This window comes from Zosterops lateralis, assembly GCF_965231275.1.
Source record: "Zosterops lateralis genome assembly, chromosome: 1".
NCBI classification, from domain to species: Eukaryota; Metazoa; Chordata; class Aves; order Passeriformes; family Zosteropidae; genus Zosterops; species Zosterops lateralis.
In genome coordinates, this window is record NC_139762.1 from 26,758,028 (window position 1) to 26,774,156 (window position 16,129).

The following is a 16,129-nucleotide window of genomic DNA, read 5'->3' on the forward strand; positions in this document are numbered from 1 at the left end:
GGTAACGCGGTGGCGGGCGGGAGGACGGCGCTGCCCGGGCATTTCCCGCCGGCCGTGCCCGGGGAGGCACCGCGCCGCTTTCCGACTGCCGGGAGCTCCCTCAGTCCCTCCGCACCCTCCCCTGCCCCTCGGGACATTTTTTTCCCGCACCGCTCGCACTCTGGGCCGAGCCGCCGCGCAGGGCGGACAGGCCGGCCAGCGGCCACGGCTCTCGGCATGCGTCTCCGGCCCGCCGCCGCACGCCGGGAGGCGCGGGCGCCGCTCGCGGCCTGGCCCGGCGACGTGGCCGCGCTGCCAGCGGATGGGGAGGGAGGGGCGGGTTCCCGTGACGGCGCCGCGCAGGGGGCATGGGGCGGGACGGGACGGGACGGGACGGGACGGGGCGGGAGCGCCGCGCTTCTCCCGCGCCGGGAGCGCAGCGGGCGCACGCGCTGCCACGCGGCGGAGCCGCCGCCGCGGCGGGAACAGGGTTAACCCCGCGCGTGCCGGGAGAGCCCCGCCCCCGGCCCGGCGGCCGGCCAATGAGCGGGCGGGGGCGGGGCCGTGCGGCTCCCGACCCGCCCCGGGGCGGGGCTCGGCTCGGCGCGGGGCGGGCGCGCGATGGGGCCGGCGGCGGCGCGGGGCGGCGGGGCCCGCGGGGGCCGGGGCCGGGGCCTGCCCTGCGCGCGGACAGCGGGGGCCCGCGCGCTGTCGCGCGGCTGAGCGCGCTCCGGGCCCGCCGGCCCGAGAGGTGAGGGGTGAGGGGTGAGGGGGGGCCGGGCCTGGGGGGCAGCGTCCCGCCCGCGGGGCGAGGCCGGGAAGGCGCCCAGGGTGCTGCCTCCTCTACGCCGGGACCGGGCGGGAGGGGGCGGCCGGGGCGCTGCGCGTCTCCCCGGCAGCGAGAAGGGCGCCCGCGGCTGCAGGGACCGCAGGTGCCCGGCTGCGCCCTGGGGAAGGAGAAGCTCCGGGGCGGGGGTCTCCTTGGAACAGCGCGAGTCCCGGGAGCCCGGCGGAGGGAGCAGGGAGCCGGGAATCGCCGCTCCCGCTCCGCAGCGGCGCTTCCTGGGCGGGCGGCGGCCGCGGGAGGGCTGCGAGCCGCGCTCCGGGCACGGCACTTGTTGCCGAACGAGGTGTCAGCTTTGGGAATGAGGAAGGAGGAGCCACATCCTCCTTCCAGCTCGCCGGTGCTGTGGATTGTTACACGTCTCGTTTCAGTGCAGTTGTTGGCCTATACTGAAGTACTTTCCTTCGATGGTTTGTATTTTCTGGTAGAATAAGCAGGAATTATTTTGAAGGAAATGCTTACAACATTAGATATTTAAAGTGGAACGATACGATCTGTGCTTTGTCGATAGGAAGCTGCAGAAGCTCACAGAAATCCTAGATGCAGACAAAATTAGCAAATGTGCATATATGCACAACTTGTGCCTGTAGCTGCATTTCAGAAGCATATAAATATACAGAGCAACTAGCAATAAATATGACTTAAGGAGCAGAAGGCCTGTTTGCACAGCTAACTGCGTTTTTCTACATTCTGGTCAAGTAATTCTGATGTGTTGCTTGACTGTTCAGGACATGGTGGTAGAGATCAATTTCATTGCTAATGATGCGGCTCTCAAAGGACATTTACATTGTTTCATCATGGGCCCTCAGAGCTCCCCCCTTGATTCCTAAGTAGGGGATACAAGAAAGATTCAGCTCTGTATGTGGGTTTAACTTAATCAAATCATAAAGTGACTATGGAATGATAGTGGGATAAACATGTTTAAAATTAGAGCTATGTTCTGCATTCTGTAAATTTCAAAATCCCAGATTTGATGGTTGCAGGGGTTTTTTGGTGGTTTTTTTGTTGTTGTTGTTATGTTGTTTTGAGGTTGGGATATTTCGGTTTGTTTGCTTGTAATTTGGTTTAATGTGTCTCTGTACATGGTCCAAGTTTGCCTGAGTTTGTGTAAAAACATTAATTTTAAAAGTGATTGGGTTGTTTTCTTTAGGCAGTGGGGCCAAACTCTTGCCGTATATTCATATTGCATGGTTTTTCCCTAAATTTCCATTGGCTTGTGGAAGTGACCTTAAAGCCCTTATTGGAACAGGAGGATGAGAGCAGTAATTTAGATGAACATGTTCACACAGAGAATCACACAGAGAATCACTAGGTTGGAAGAGACCTTCAAGATCATTGAGTCCAACCCAGCCCTAACACCTCAACTAAACCATGGCACCAAGTGCCACATCCAGTCTTTTATTAAACACATCCAGGGACAGTGACTCCACCATCTCCCCAGGCAGACCATTCCAGTACATAATCACTGTTTCTGTAAAAAAATTTTTTCCGAATATCCAACCTATATTTCCCTTGGCTCAGCTTGAGACTGTGTCCTCTTGTTCTGTCAGTTGCTGCCTGGAGAAAGAGACTGACCCACCTGACCACAGCCACTTCTCAGGAAGCTGTAGAGAGTGATAAGGTCACCCCTGAGTCTCCTTTTCTCCAGGCCAAACAACCCCAGCTCCCTCAGTCGTTCCTCACAGGGCTTGTGTTCCAAGCCCCCTCCCAAAAGGGGCTTTACAGGCTCACCAGCAGGATGCACAGTCTCATCAGAGGAGTCAGCCCCTGGTTCTGTCACTGGGAGGGCACCAGTCCCATTGCCCAGGTGTGACATGCGGCAAGAGAAGTCCCCAGGAGGGCTGTCTGGAATAGCCCACAAGGTTGAGGGAGCTAACTGCCTAGAAAATATGGGTCATATGGGATGGAAAAGTGTCTTGTGACTGTACAAAATTAGGGGGTGCTCCTGGGAGGGACTAAAGGAAGGTGGTTTGAGGAGGAACAAGTATGGGAAAAGAAAAGGATGAGATAAAGGACTTGGTCAGTTAGAGACAAGTGGCTGGTCTGTCTGTTTGACTGTGTCCTGGGGCAGATTGCCACAGCCTGTCTTCTTTTCTCATTAAGCTGCCTTTCTAACTGTTTGCTGGGTGAGAGGAGTCTGTGTCCTATTCCTGTGTGCACACTGAGTGCCAACGACTGGAGATGCACAGTAAGTTGTAGGGACCTCTGTGCCTGGAGGGACTGGAGTGAGTGAGGGCCTAAACTTCCAGCAGCTGGAGAGGGGACTGAGAGGCTTGTGTGTCTGCAGTGCCCATAACTGGGGAGAGTGGACTGTGTGAGTACAGTCTTGGCAAGGATCCAGTGTGTGGTTGCTTGTGAGTATCACACAGGGTTAGCCAGTGAGGAGGATTAAGAGGCTCGGCAGCCAGGCTTTGAGGCAGCTCTAAGTGTGGGACAGGTACTAGTGAGATCAGAGGGTCATCAGTTTGACAACAGAGCAGGGCTCTGGGGAGTCTGAGGATTCAGGGTTGGTTCCTGAACAGGTCGAGGGTCTGAGACCAGTTACAGATTGATCCACGCTGTGTGTATATTCCCCAGTAGCAGACCTTTGTCCTCCAAGTAGCTGACCTTGGCAGCTATGGGGAGGAGCAGCATAAAGCCAGGCCATGTTTGTGTCTGCATGAACACTTGTTTCTGTCTGTGCTGATCTGTATGGTCAGGCACGTGTATGTGCATCTTTGCATGCACTGCTGTGGGAATACATCCTCAGCCTGGCTGGATCTGGGCACGTGGAGTTGCAGCAGCCTTGTCGTCAGTGGGCTGCCAGGTCCAGCAGCCCTTAACACAGGAAAATTAGTTTTTCTGTAAGCTTGAAGATGTAGATATTGTTGACTCATTAAACTTAATTTTAGAACCAAATCTTCAATGACTTTTATGTTGTGATAGAAATTGAAAACATTTGTTGGTTTGATTGATGTGAATAGGGCTATCTACATGAATATCTAAATATCTGTATTTGTTTAAGCTTCCATGATAGAGCAGTGAAGCATAAATTAAATTCAAACCTAGCCTTTTATTGTAGATTTTTTTTTAATAGTATGTTTTTAACTCAAAAAGTAAAAATAAAGATGTGAATAAAAGTGGGGATGTTTTAGTGACCTGGGAGGTTTTGTACTTACCTTTTCCTTCTCTGAATAGACTCGTAGCATGACAAAGTTATTTGAGTTGGAAGGGATCTTTAAAGATCATCCAACCTCTTTTGAAGTCCAACCCCCTGCTATGAGCAGGGACAACTTTGATTAGATCAGGTTGCTCAAAGCCTCAGCCTTAAATGTTTTGCATGTCTTCCCCCTGAATAAATCTGTGTGTAGAAAAAAAAATATCAGCAAGGAGTGGGGATGTTTATCATCTGACAACTGACCTTCCTTTTAGGCATTTTCTGTTTCTTCTAGTGTAATGCTGTAGTATTCAGTTATTTTTGCTGTCAAGTTAAAAGACTCAATGTGAAATATCAAGATATCGTTAAAAAATGAAAATTTCTATCCTGTTACTGTTGGAGTTTACAAACATGTGGATATACACCCACACATGTTTCTAGTGACCCCTTCTGTTGGTATAAAATTGATAGAATGATAAGCAGATTATTTTAGATTGAAATCTGTAACTAGAGGCATTTTGCTTCAAATATGAAGTACAGCTACTACCTGAGAAATCCTCTTTGTGTGTGAAGTACTGCCAAATCAGCTTCTGATTTCCAATGTGAGGAATGCACTTTTTTCATTTTTCAGCATTTCTAGCATGTTTCATTTTTTAAAATAGAATTCAGTTGTATATAATTTCATAGTTAAATGAGCAGCAATTATTTTCAAGCTCTTTTCATTCTTTTCTCTCCAAGCAAGAGTAATTTTGACAGCTGTTAGAGCAGATAACTGAAACTGTATGGCAGAGAGACACCTAATATTGAAAAGTAGATCAGGGGAGACCTTTTCTTCTAGCTACACTGTGGGCATGCATGGGTTTGTATATTTCCCCACTTTGAATATACTAAAAGAAGGCATTGCTTTAATTTGGCCATCTCCCTATGGGTATTGCACATTTTGAGGAGGCTTTGTGGTGATAATGGGGAAAGCAAAACCAAAAAAATAATCTTAGCACAGCAGATCCTTTGCATTGTCATAGGCTGTTTTCATGCATGGGCTTTTTGATTAAGATTTTGGGAATTTTTCTTTTTTTTTTTTTTCTTTTTTTTTTTTTTTGGCACCTGATCAGAATACCCATGTTTTCTTCTCAATTTAGTGGTGTAAAAAGGCATTAGAAATAAAGCTGGAAACCAAGTAATTTTTTTCAAGGCCTGGGTCATAAATGATAATACAGTCAGTTTTTTACTTTGTGATGTGATGTCTAAAGGTAATCACTTGTCTCTACCAAGATGTAGTAGTGAACTGAGGGAAGACAATATGCAATTAAAAAATTTTATAATGTGCTTGTTCATACTAAAGAACTACAGCTCCTTATCAACCACAGTTATAATCATTTAAATTTTATATGCCTTGTACAATTCTTGATTTTTATTTTGTGCTTCAAGTTATGTTTTCAATTTTCTTCCCTTTTTCTAGCAGTGTGGAAAGAAAAGCATTACCACATGTGAGAGCTGCTTCACTCTTAAATGGCCTTGATCTGCATGTGTACAGTAAATCTGGTGGATTTTTGAAAGTGCCAACCTAACAACATGCACACATGGGTTCATCCTTTGCTTTCCCTTCAGGGAAGCAGCAGAACAGACAGAAAGCTGGAATTGGGATGTGTTGCATGCAGCTTGCTGGGGACAGCCTGTTTCCAATACACTTCCCAGGCAGCGAGAGGAGGGGTGCAGGATAAATGACTTGTTTTGGTGGCTGCAGCTCTTCTCTGATCGATGGTTTTCATCGACGCTCTGTGCAGTCCATAATTTTCTTTTTTGGGCTCCCTCATGAACTAAATTGGCTTCTGCCCACTGTCATTAATAATGATCCTAATGGAGGGGAACATCATTGACTTGTTTGTAAGGCTCTGGCTTGAATTCAGTGTGTATTTAATAGTCAATGTTTTTGTAGTTTAGTCATGAGTTATTAGAAAATAGCTCAACTCTTTCCTAAGATGAAAAACCCTCAACAACCTGAAATTGGTTTTCAAGCGTTTAATAAATTAAAATTCACACACATTTTTGATGCATTAAAAAAAATCCCTTTATGCAGGCATAGCTGCTGATTTGGTTTAATAAAAATGGTCAGCCAAGTCCTTTAGTTTTTGAGGAGCAAGGGTGTGGCTGATAGGAAGGGGTGTTTTTATTACTGAAATACAAAATTTTTGAAGTGTAGAAGAGGCTTCAAGGCTGATGTACTTTCTTCTCTTCCTTTGAAAAATGAGTGTTTCTATATGAAAATTCAGATGTTGTCTTACTCTTTCTTCTGAAAGTCAATCCTCAGTAATTCCTAAAAGTGTAAGGACAACTGCCCTGCTTTGGGAGTAGATTTGCTTTTATAACTCTTCCAAATCTGCTTGTGATTGACATATGCTAAGAATTCCTGTAATATACATTTGGTTGGAGTTTTAAGAACATCTTGTAACCATGTTGTATCTTGACCTGTAGGTTGCCACTGATCATCATCTTTTAGCTTCATAAAAGACTTAAGTATTGCATTTTAAAGTGCAGTTTTGTAGGCTGAAGAGAATAAAAAAGTTTATGAATATTATAGTTTTATAAGGCTACTTCACTTCAATGTATACATTCTTGTTTAAATGTTGTATAAATATAATTAATAGGGTTTTTTATGTACAGCCACTATCAATGGATGTACAATTTTATATTGATATTTGCATTGCTCTTGTACTTAAGTTTCCCTGCAAGCCTAAGGGAGCTGAAACTTAGCTAGAACTGCATTCTCTGCTTTCAGAGATTTAGTCCTTGATTTTCTCCTGTAGTTTTGGATTTGATTTCTATGTTAATGTATTTTTCGTTTGTTTTTGGCAGTGTCTCACCTTCAGGAGATGGCCTCTTCTAAGTCCTTGATGAACCTTCTAACCTTCACTTTTGGCTCAGCAATAGGATTTTTCGTCTGCTATCTTCTGTTTAGCATTGTACTAGAAGAACAGGTCAAGATCCAGCCTCATGTTCTTCACAATGATCCACATGCTCAACACTCAGCAGATACTGACAACAATCAGCTGCAAGGACAAATGAATTTCAATGCAGATGCTGGACAGCATAAAGGTATTTTGTTACACCTGGCTGATTAGCAAATGTCCTCCCTTTTCATGTATTGCAAAACATTGCTTCTTCACTGCCAAGTATTTATATGAATCATTTTCATTCATTTTCCCCATGTTCAGGTTACATCTAAATAACTTTTTTCTCCTAAGGACTACTGAATGATAGTTTTCTTTGTTTACATTTTTATTACAGTAGTGATTTTTTTTCCTTAGAGTCCAGCTGTTTGTCCAACTTCTATATCCAGACTCGTTTGGAGCAGGAGCTTCTCAAATGAATTATTGACACCAAATGGCAGTTTTGCCAAGCAGATATCTTTGCTAGCATTGTAGATGTAGCTGGATTGCTTTTTAGCCTTAAGAAACTAATTTTGGACATCTAACTTTTGATCTAGCCTCTAAGATAAAACTAAAATAAAATTTCAAAGAAATTGCTTTTTTTGTACAATTAGTAAAACACAGAATTGGAACAGGAGGGGCAAAGAGAGTCACTGTGGGTATGATTTGCCAAGCTGATTATGCAGCAGTCCAGTTGCAGATTGCTGTTTGCAGTCAAAGCCAGAGAAATTCTCTTGCACTCTGATTATTTTTATTTTTCCAGAGAAGATACTTCAGATACTTCAGGAATACTTTTACAGTTGATATATTTCATTAAATGAGTTCATTCAAAATCCCAAATACAGAGAGTGTTTGAGTAGGGACAGCTTGGATGAGAAACATTGCACTGCAATGCATTTGCTGAAGTAATTTGTTGTTTATACATATTTAAACTTCAAACTTTGTAAGATGAGTGTGAGAGTGTTTCATATGTAATTGTAGAACATTGTAACAGGGAAATCTAATCTCTAGTTGCATAAAGTGTAAGCAAGAATATTTTAGTACCAGTTATACAGATTTCATTGTCCATGAAACATTCTTTTACATGAGTTAGAATCATTCTGTATGTATCAAGTGAAAATGTTTCTTTGAGAGCAATGAATACTTTGGTAGTTTAAAAAACATTGTTTCTCACCTCAGATAACTGTGTTTATTTTGCTGGATTGCTGGAAATAAAAACATGTTATCAACAATAATAGTAGTTACATAGTATCCTAAATTACTTAATCTGTTAAATTATTTCTGGTTTACCATTGGCTTTATTCTTAAAACATATTTTGCTGTTTTAGAAATATTCATTAGGTTTTGTTAGTTAACATGAAAATATATAAAAGAATATACTAGCTTTTATAAGCTCAGCTTTTATAGAAAAAAGCTTAGCTTTTTTTGCCTTTCTGTGTTGTAATGATTTAGTTATATTCATTATGAATGGCAAAAATACTCTGTTTTTAAATTTTTATTAGTCTTCCAGGACCATAAAGAGGTTGGCTCTGAGCAGTTTTTATGTACAAATCAAGGTTTGCTAAAGCCACACTTCCCTGAACAGAAACCCATTTAGATAGGACTCCTATACTCTCCTTTATCTTGTGAAATTGAAATAGCTTTAGGAATTTTAATCTTTGAGAGTCTTGTTTGTTTCCTTCCAGAATCTAGCATGGAGTTTATTAACTGGTACATTTGGAAGCAAAAGCCTCTTCTCTCTCTGCAGGTCTTTTCTGATTTAGAAACAGAATATCTGAGGAGGGGGGAGGTTGCTGTTAGTTTGTTTGGCAATATGGTCTAATATGGTTTTACAACTTCCCTCTTTTTTTAGATGAGGATAAAAATATTGCAGAAGGACTGTATCACAAGGTGAAAATACTGTGTTGGGTCATGACTGGACCTCAAAACCTGGAAAAGAAAGCCAGGCATGTTAAGGCCACTTGGGCCCAACGCTGTAACAAAGTACTTTTTATGAGCTCTGAGGAAAATAAAGACTTCCCAACTGTGGGCCTAGAAACCAAAGAAGGCAGGGACCAACTGTACTGGAAGACTATTAAAGCTTTTCAATATGTACATGACCATTATTTTGATGATGCTGATTGGTTTATGAAAGCAGACGATGATACATATGTTATATTGGACAATTTGAGATGGCTCCTTTCAAAATACAGTCCTGAACAACCAATATACTTTGGAAGAAGGTTTAAGCCTTATGTGAAGCAGGGCTACATGAGTGGAGGAGCAGGGTATGTTCTGAGCAAAGAAGCTTTGAAGAGATTTGTTGCTGCATTTAAAACTAACAAATGCACTCACAGTTCCTCTATTGAAGATCTGGCACTAGGAAAATGCATGGAGATCCTCAATGTGGAAGCAGGAGATTCTAGAGATACAAGTGGTAGAGAAACCTTTCATCCCTTTGTTCCAGAGCATCACTTAATCAGAGGGTACCTACCAAAAACATTCTGGTACTGGAATTACAATTACTATCCTGCTGTAGAGGTAAGTCCCGAGGAACTTGGTATCCATTTTGTCAAGTGCATCTTATGATGTGCATGAGCATGTGATGTGTGAATTAGCATTAGGTGGAGGAATTCAAGAACAGGATTTGGAATTTTTTTACATATTAAAGCTGAATAAAAGAGTCTAGTTCTTCAGTAGATTTTTTTCATTGTAAAGCAGCAATCTATTTTTATACTTGTATTCAGCAGCTAAAGCATCTCTGAAGCTTAAACCAGCTGTATGATACTGTATTTAGTCTGTCAGGAGGCAGCAGCTTTAGCTAAGGCTGCAGTGCATGGGTGGCTGAGCTGTGGACAGCTCCATCTGTAGCCAATTCATAATGGAAATTGCCTCTGTGTGATGCTGTCCTGTCATACCTCTGCTTGGATGGAGACTTTTTCATCTGGTATCTAAAATCAAGCTATATTGATGAAACTGAGTAAGTATTGAAAGAACAACAGTTGCATAACAATTGTTCTCTTTGGGGCTTTAAATATTTAATCTTTGTTCCAGTTGGATTTGAAATATTAGTAGCTCTGCAATCAAAGCTGCTGAAAAAAGAAACCCCAAAACTATGCTCCAGAAAAAGGTTCTCAAATTTGAGCTATAAAATATAAGTTGTGACAAATGTGTTAACAACAATCCTATAGCTCTTAATAATGACAATGAAATCCAGACATTTAAAACAAAATTCTGCAATTACTTGTTACTACTTTCTATCAGTCGCACGTTAGATACTGACAATACTGCCAAACTGTATATGTCAACACACAGGTGCAGGTGCACACACAATTTGCTTATACATTCTGTCTGGATGCTGACATAAGTAACAGGCATGTATTGTTTCATATATAAATGTAAGTCATTTAGGCCTGCTTGCTGCTTCTTGATACTGTTTAAACACCACCATCAAAAATTAAGTGTGGAAAAGCAGAAAACCTCTGACATTAATGAGGGTAGCTAGTTTTTCACTGGCTTGATCACAGAAGCAGAAGACTTTGTCAGCTTTATTTTGGAAAGATGCCTTGGCAGATTTGTCTGGTACATTTTGCTTGCCTAACATTAACTTTTGAAGTATATGTATGACTGATGGTAGTGAATTTCTTACCATTAAATCAAGTATTTCTTTGAATTCTCCCTGGATCTTTAATCCAGGACATGCTTTGCAATTCTTGCTGATTGTTTTGCTTTGTTTTGTGTTTCAGGGGCCTGGATGCTGCTCTGATCTAGCTGTTTCGTTCCACTATGTTGACTCTGTGACTATGTATCATTTGGAATATTTGATTTATCATCTTCGTCCATATGGGTATTTGTATAGATACAATCCTGATTTGTCAAAGAATCCAGAAGAGCAGAGCAAAAATGAAGCACTGGAGGATAATCAAAAGATAAAGCAAAAAATTTCTGAGAGCTAGTTGGACTTTGAAAAAAGCAAAAGAAGCCGGTACAATGAGTAAGAGTCTCCTCAAACTTGTGCATGAAGCTTGTGGACTGAAATTACTCCTGGGGATTCTTATTTCAAAAATCAAGTTGGCAGCACTTCTTGTCACCCTGTGTACAACAGAGTGGTGCTGCTCTGACTGCTTGGGATAGTGTGACCTTGCAGCCCTGCTTAAGAAGATTTGGGGCCCTAAAGCTGTGAAATTGGAGGTTTGTCTGGTACAGTAATATCTGGAAGACTTTGTACAAAAACCATAGTGGACGGGTTCACCTGATGACCATACCGTATTTCTGTTCCTTTTTCTGTTCTCCTCTATTTCCTTTCCATTAAGTCAGTTCTAATATTAGAAATTGGATGCTGCCCAGTCAAACTCTTCACAATGGCTTTGTGAAGTACTTTCAACATCTTGAAGTTACTTTGTGTACCTTGCCCTAAAAGTAAGGCAGAGACACAAAATTAGAGTCTCCAATCTGCTTTGCCTTAATACAAGAGTGGCAGAATTTCACCCACATGATTAATCTGAATTGTTTCAGAAACAAAATTCACTGCTATGAATTACTATGAAGTTTTAAAATCTGTTGTGCAAAACAATATGAAGTTTTTGGGGGGGAATACTCTTCTGGAGAGAAACTCAGAAATGGTTACTGTTTAAATTGCTGAGGTGATGCAGGCTGCTTACATATTTGCCTCTGGGTTTTTTTTTCTCCCCTTTTATTAACTTATCCTTTTGGTTAAATGGATAGAACCATTTGTCTTAGCATTTCTCAGCATAAGGTAGATGCTTTTGAAAATAGAAGTCTGTCGTCCATCCCACCTGCCACATAAACAAGGAAGAATAATGTAACAATACTGTAACAACTTGGTTTCAGCTGCGATTATAAATAATTTGTTTCCATTTTAATTTTCACTAGAGGTTAAAATTTTCAGATATAGTAATGTTCTATTTTAAAACTGCACCAAAGCCAATTTATTTGGTTGAAGTACTTAATTTCATGTTTCTGAACATTTTTTTCTTCCACTTAAAAAAAAATTTCTGTGTCTGCGTCTTGTTACCTTTTTCAGTACAAGGTGTTAAATGACCCTTTTTTCATTGTTTTTGGAGCTGAAGTACGTAGTTATTCAGGTAAGCAAGCCTGAATGCAGGAATCTTTCAAAGTGCATTAATTTTCTCCACTACTTCATAAGTATCTCTGCCTTTTAACTGGAAACACTTTTTTGGGTGGGACAAAATAGATGTTTTAATTACTGATTTTTTTTCAGAGGCCAAATGTATGTTTTATAGAGGTAATATAAAACTTTCTGCTTTTCTCCTTTTCAGATTGAGTGAATAGCAGTATGGGGAATGGGATTAAGTGTGACATGTAGTGTTTTTATTCCACACTTGAACAAGAGTTTCTTCATCTTTTTGTTATTTTTCACATTCATCATATTGATGAATTTGGACATAACCTAATTACCTCCAGTCATTGTTTTGAAAAGGGCATATAGTGGTAGCAGACAGCCTTATTTACTACTGCTGGTACTTCAGGATGTTCCTGGAAGATGATGTTACCATAAGGTACTGGAATTTATTTTTTTTCCAAAGATCGTTCTAGTGCAGATTGGAGTTCTTTCTGTTGTTCAACAGTAAAGTCATATAAAGTCATAGCTTTCTTTCTGACCATTGCTCTGTAGCATGGTGGTAATTACTAAAATAGCTCATGATGTTCAAATGCTGCATACATCTTCTCTGCCTGAATGTAGGCTGAGTTCATCTATCAAGTATTGTTGAAAAGTTCCTGCTGGGTTAAATCTGTTGATCTTTATAAACAGCACTGCTTCTGAAGTACTGATAGGGACACGAGCTTTATTTTACCTTAATTGTCTAAAGTAGAACATTGTAACTGCATTGGTTTAAGAAAGGAAAAGGTCTCCAGTTTGCTGTAGTCAGAGGGATGCTTGTCCAGAGGACAGTGGATGTTAACATCTTGAAAGGTGCTTCCTTCTGTGAGCTAAATGTTTATCCCACATGCAGTATAAACCAATCATATTGTGAAATCTATATAGAATTGATAACTCCAATTGTTCAAACAAGCAGCTAAAATATTCAGGAATAATTAAGGAAGTTATAAAATGAAATTGTGATCTCAACCTAATCTCTTTGTAAATTCAGCCCATGTAGAAGATCTGTACGGTTCCTTTATTTCTGCTTTCTTCAGTTCATCCATGGGGATTTAAAGATTTTCTACCACAACAGGGAGAACTAATCCTGCATATTCTCTGCAGATTTGTGTCGTATGTTTGCCCTGTGCTGTCCTGTGAAGCAAAATCATTTCCTCTTCATGTTCCTTACTGTCCTGGCTATCCTGTCTCTGGCTTTCTAGTTTCATCCAACATAAGTCTCAGGTGGACAGGAGGAAGCAGGATGTTTGAGCTCCACACAGGTTGTTTGCTGGGGTAACAAGGTAAAGCAACCAGTGCTGAACTCAGGATGAAGCCCTTTCCCAGCAGCAGTTCTAGTTCTTATCTGCTGCCCAGCTGAGGCTTGTGGGTTTAGCAGAGCAGGGCAGGAATATCCCTTTCCACAAAATGTGCAGGACCTCAGAGAGACTGGAAAAGCGAAGGAGCAAGTTCCCTTTCTGAAGGGAATAAGGCTAAGGACATACTACCTTGTGATAAATGGTTGGCCTGTCCAGAGAAATAAGTAGCCTTTTCTTCAAATGTCCATTCTTTGTTTTAAAGTGTCCTTGTGCATAGGCCTCTGAATCTATTTCTTTTGCCTTTATAACAGCACTGCAAAGATTTTTTTTTCCAGACAAGCTAGAAAAGTATCAGGTTTTACATTCTGTGATTATAACAGAGACCTGTTGTTCTCTGTTGAATTGTATTGCCATAACTATGACCTGATACCTCTGGAATAATTGGTTTCTATCTCACTGCCTTCAGAAGCCTCAGTGGACAAGGTTGGAATGTGAACGGTTAGTATAATTTTCACATACAGTATTACACTAATATTAGTACTCTGCTATTTCACTCTCAGGTCTTTGTGCTTTGAGAAAGTATTTATTGAGTTTGAGAAATTTTGCAGCCCAAGGAGACTGTATTTCAGACGGAGAGACTTCCTGAAGCACAGCAACATGGGCTTACTTAGGCCAGGCAGATTATTGCTCTGTGGTTTGGTTTCTTAATTCTATAAAACCTAAAAGCTTTCATTGGCACCATAGTGATTTAAATTATCCATCTAAAATTTTTGAAGTATTTTCTTGAAATTACTAGGCAGTGGATGTGGGAATGTCCCCATGTGTGACAGTGTAACATTTTAACCTTGTATTAAGTGCTTTCACATCAGAAAGATTGAGAGTGGCAAGAAGTTACTTTCTGATCACTGGACTTAATTGGAGGAGGGTATTAATTCTTGTTTGCAGAAATAGACCACTTTTAATCTTCTTTCACTCCCAATTCATTTTTGCAGTCTGTATTTGTGTTATTTAAGAGGTTACACACTGGTGATGTTTATACCATCTCCCATTTTGTGGAAGCTCTTTTCACAGTACTTTTGTTTTTAAGGACACTTTCTTTGTTTTGCTTTTGTGGGGGTGTATATTAAAAATCACTTTTTCTTCAGCTGTTGCCATTTGTTCTGTTGTGCTTGCAGAAGTATAAATTTCAGTGAGTAGCTGATACACCTCTTATAAATGCTTTGTTATCTGAGCAGGGTGTTTTGTCTTTGTATGACAGAAAAGTCTGGGTTATTTCTCTGCTGTACCTGCTACTGATGCTGATAGTGCACGCACAGATAAAAATAGACCCCTCAATACAGGACCACTGGGAAAGGCAGTTTTGTCCTTTTTCTGTCAAAAAATCTTCTGTGGAACTCCAAAAGTGTAATTTGCTTTGTTTTACCATATTGTATTTAAAATACTCCGCAAATGTTATTAATAGTCTAAAAGAATTGAATATTGCTGCTGGACAGTATGCTCCACTTAAAACCTGTGAATGTTTCACTTTGCAATTATAGGTAGTTGTGTTCCTCATGGCAGATAAAAGTTGGTGATGTGTCAGGAATGGTCACCATAAGGATTTGTTTCTTAAATACCTTCTTTGAAGTGCCTTTGACCAATTTTTAGCATCAAAATTAAGTTGAGAATTGAATAAATAAAATAAGTTATCTCATACACAGTTCATGTCTGTCTTCATTTATCCCTCCTGCATGCTAGTGGTGTTGCATAGCAGCACAGTTTAGTCTAATAAAAATGTTCTTACTTTTTCTCTAGGGTGGGTACAGGAAATTCCAAAAGCTTTTTTTGTATGTCATGATTCTGTAGTTCTATATTTATGCTATTAACAAAATACCAAGCTACCCAGAAAACAAAGATAGTAGATTTTTAAAGTGTAAAATGAGTAAGTGCTGGTACCAGATTCACATAAGCAAGCAGCTGTTTCTGCATTGTCCTGATTCTTCGGTGTCTCTGCATCATTACAAATTCCTGAGTGAACTGACTCCAACTGATACCTTAAAAATAAAGCAAAACTGTCCAAAATTGACCACTTTAAAAAAAAAAGGATTTATTCTTTCACTGAACTTTGTACTTCTGAATAAAAAGACTTGTTAGGATTTAAAAGTTATGCTTTCTAAGCTGAATGTTTGTGTAGAACAGCATTCAGCAGTAAAAGTGCTGACACTTAGGCAGCTGGGAGGTGTCTACATCTGGAACTCTGGTTGTTGGACAAGGTGTTGGCACAAGCACAGTACAGCTGTGTGTCATTACCTTAAGTACTGTAATAGACCCTGCTAATACTATTAACCTGGATTAATTAACTGTTTCATTTCAAAGTGTAGGAAACGGGTGACAAACAGTTTAACTGCGCTCAAAAGCTGGGATATGTAAGGGAACAAGAGCCAATTGAACAGACCATAAAAGCTCCTCTCAAGTTGCAGGTGAAGGTTATGCTTTTATGTGGTGGTGCTGCTGTAACTTTCAAATTGTCAGGATCAGACTACAATTGGCACATTGCAGGGCAGTGCAAGTGCTGGAGCAAAGCAAAAGCTACAGCTGCTACTCTGCAGAAAAACTGTTTTGTAAGTGTGGGTTTGCTTTGCTTGCTTTTTGTGGGGGGTTTTGGGTTTCTTGGGGTTTTGTTTGTTTGTTTTGTTTTGGGGTTTTTTTTTTTGGCTGTTTGTTTTGGTTGGGGTTTTTTGGGGGGGAGGGGGGTTGGGGTTGGGGGGGGTTGGGGTTTTTTTGGGTTTTTTTTTAAATATATCACAGACTCACCCATTTGATTACCAGAAGTTGTAGGCACAG

General features: G+C 41.1%; 1 protein-coding gene across 2 annotated transcripts; it reads left to right on the plus strand.

Moving 5' to 3' along the window:
• The first annotated feature begins 653 nt into the window (after window positions 1-653).
• C1GALT1 (core 1 synthase, glycoprotein-N-acetylgalactosamine 3-beta-galactosyltransferase 1) lies at window positions 654-15,001 on the plus strand. Of its 2 annotated transcripts, none has more exons than XM_083869835.1 (4): window positions 654-730; window positions 6,813-7,052; window positions 8,739-9,406; window positions 10,612-15,001. In XM_083869835.1, exons 2-4 carry the CDS (start codon window positions 6,830-6,832, stop codon window positions 10,819-10,821), a joined length of 1,101 nt encoding a protein of 366 aa, XP_083725961.1. In that variant the 5' UTR covers window positions 654-730; window positions 6,813-6,829; the 3' UTR covers window positions 10,822-15,001. The 2 variants fall into 2 exon arrangements, with proteins under 2 accessions (XP_083725961.1, XP_083725960.1); XM_083869834.1 differs by lacking the exon at window positions 654-730 and adding an exon at window positions 1,110-1,233.
• Window positions 15,002-16,129: the final 1,128 nt, after the last annotated feature.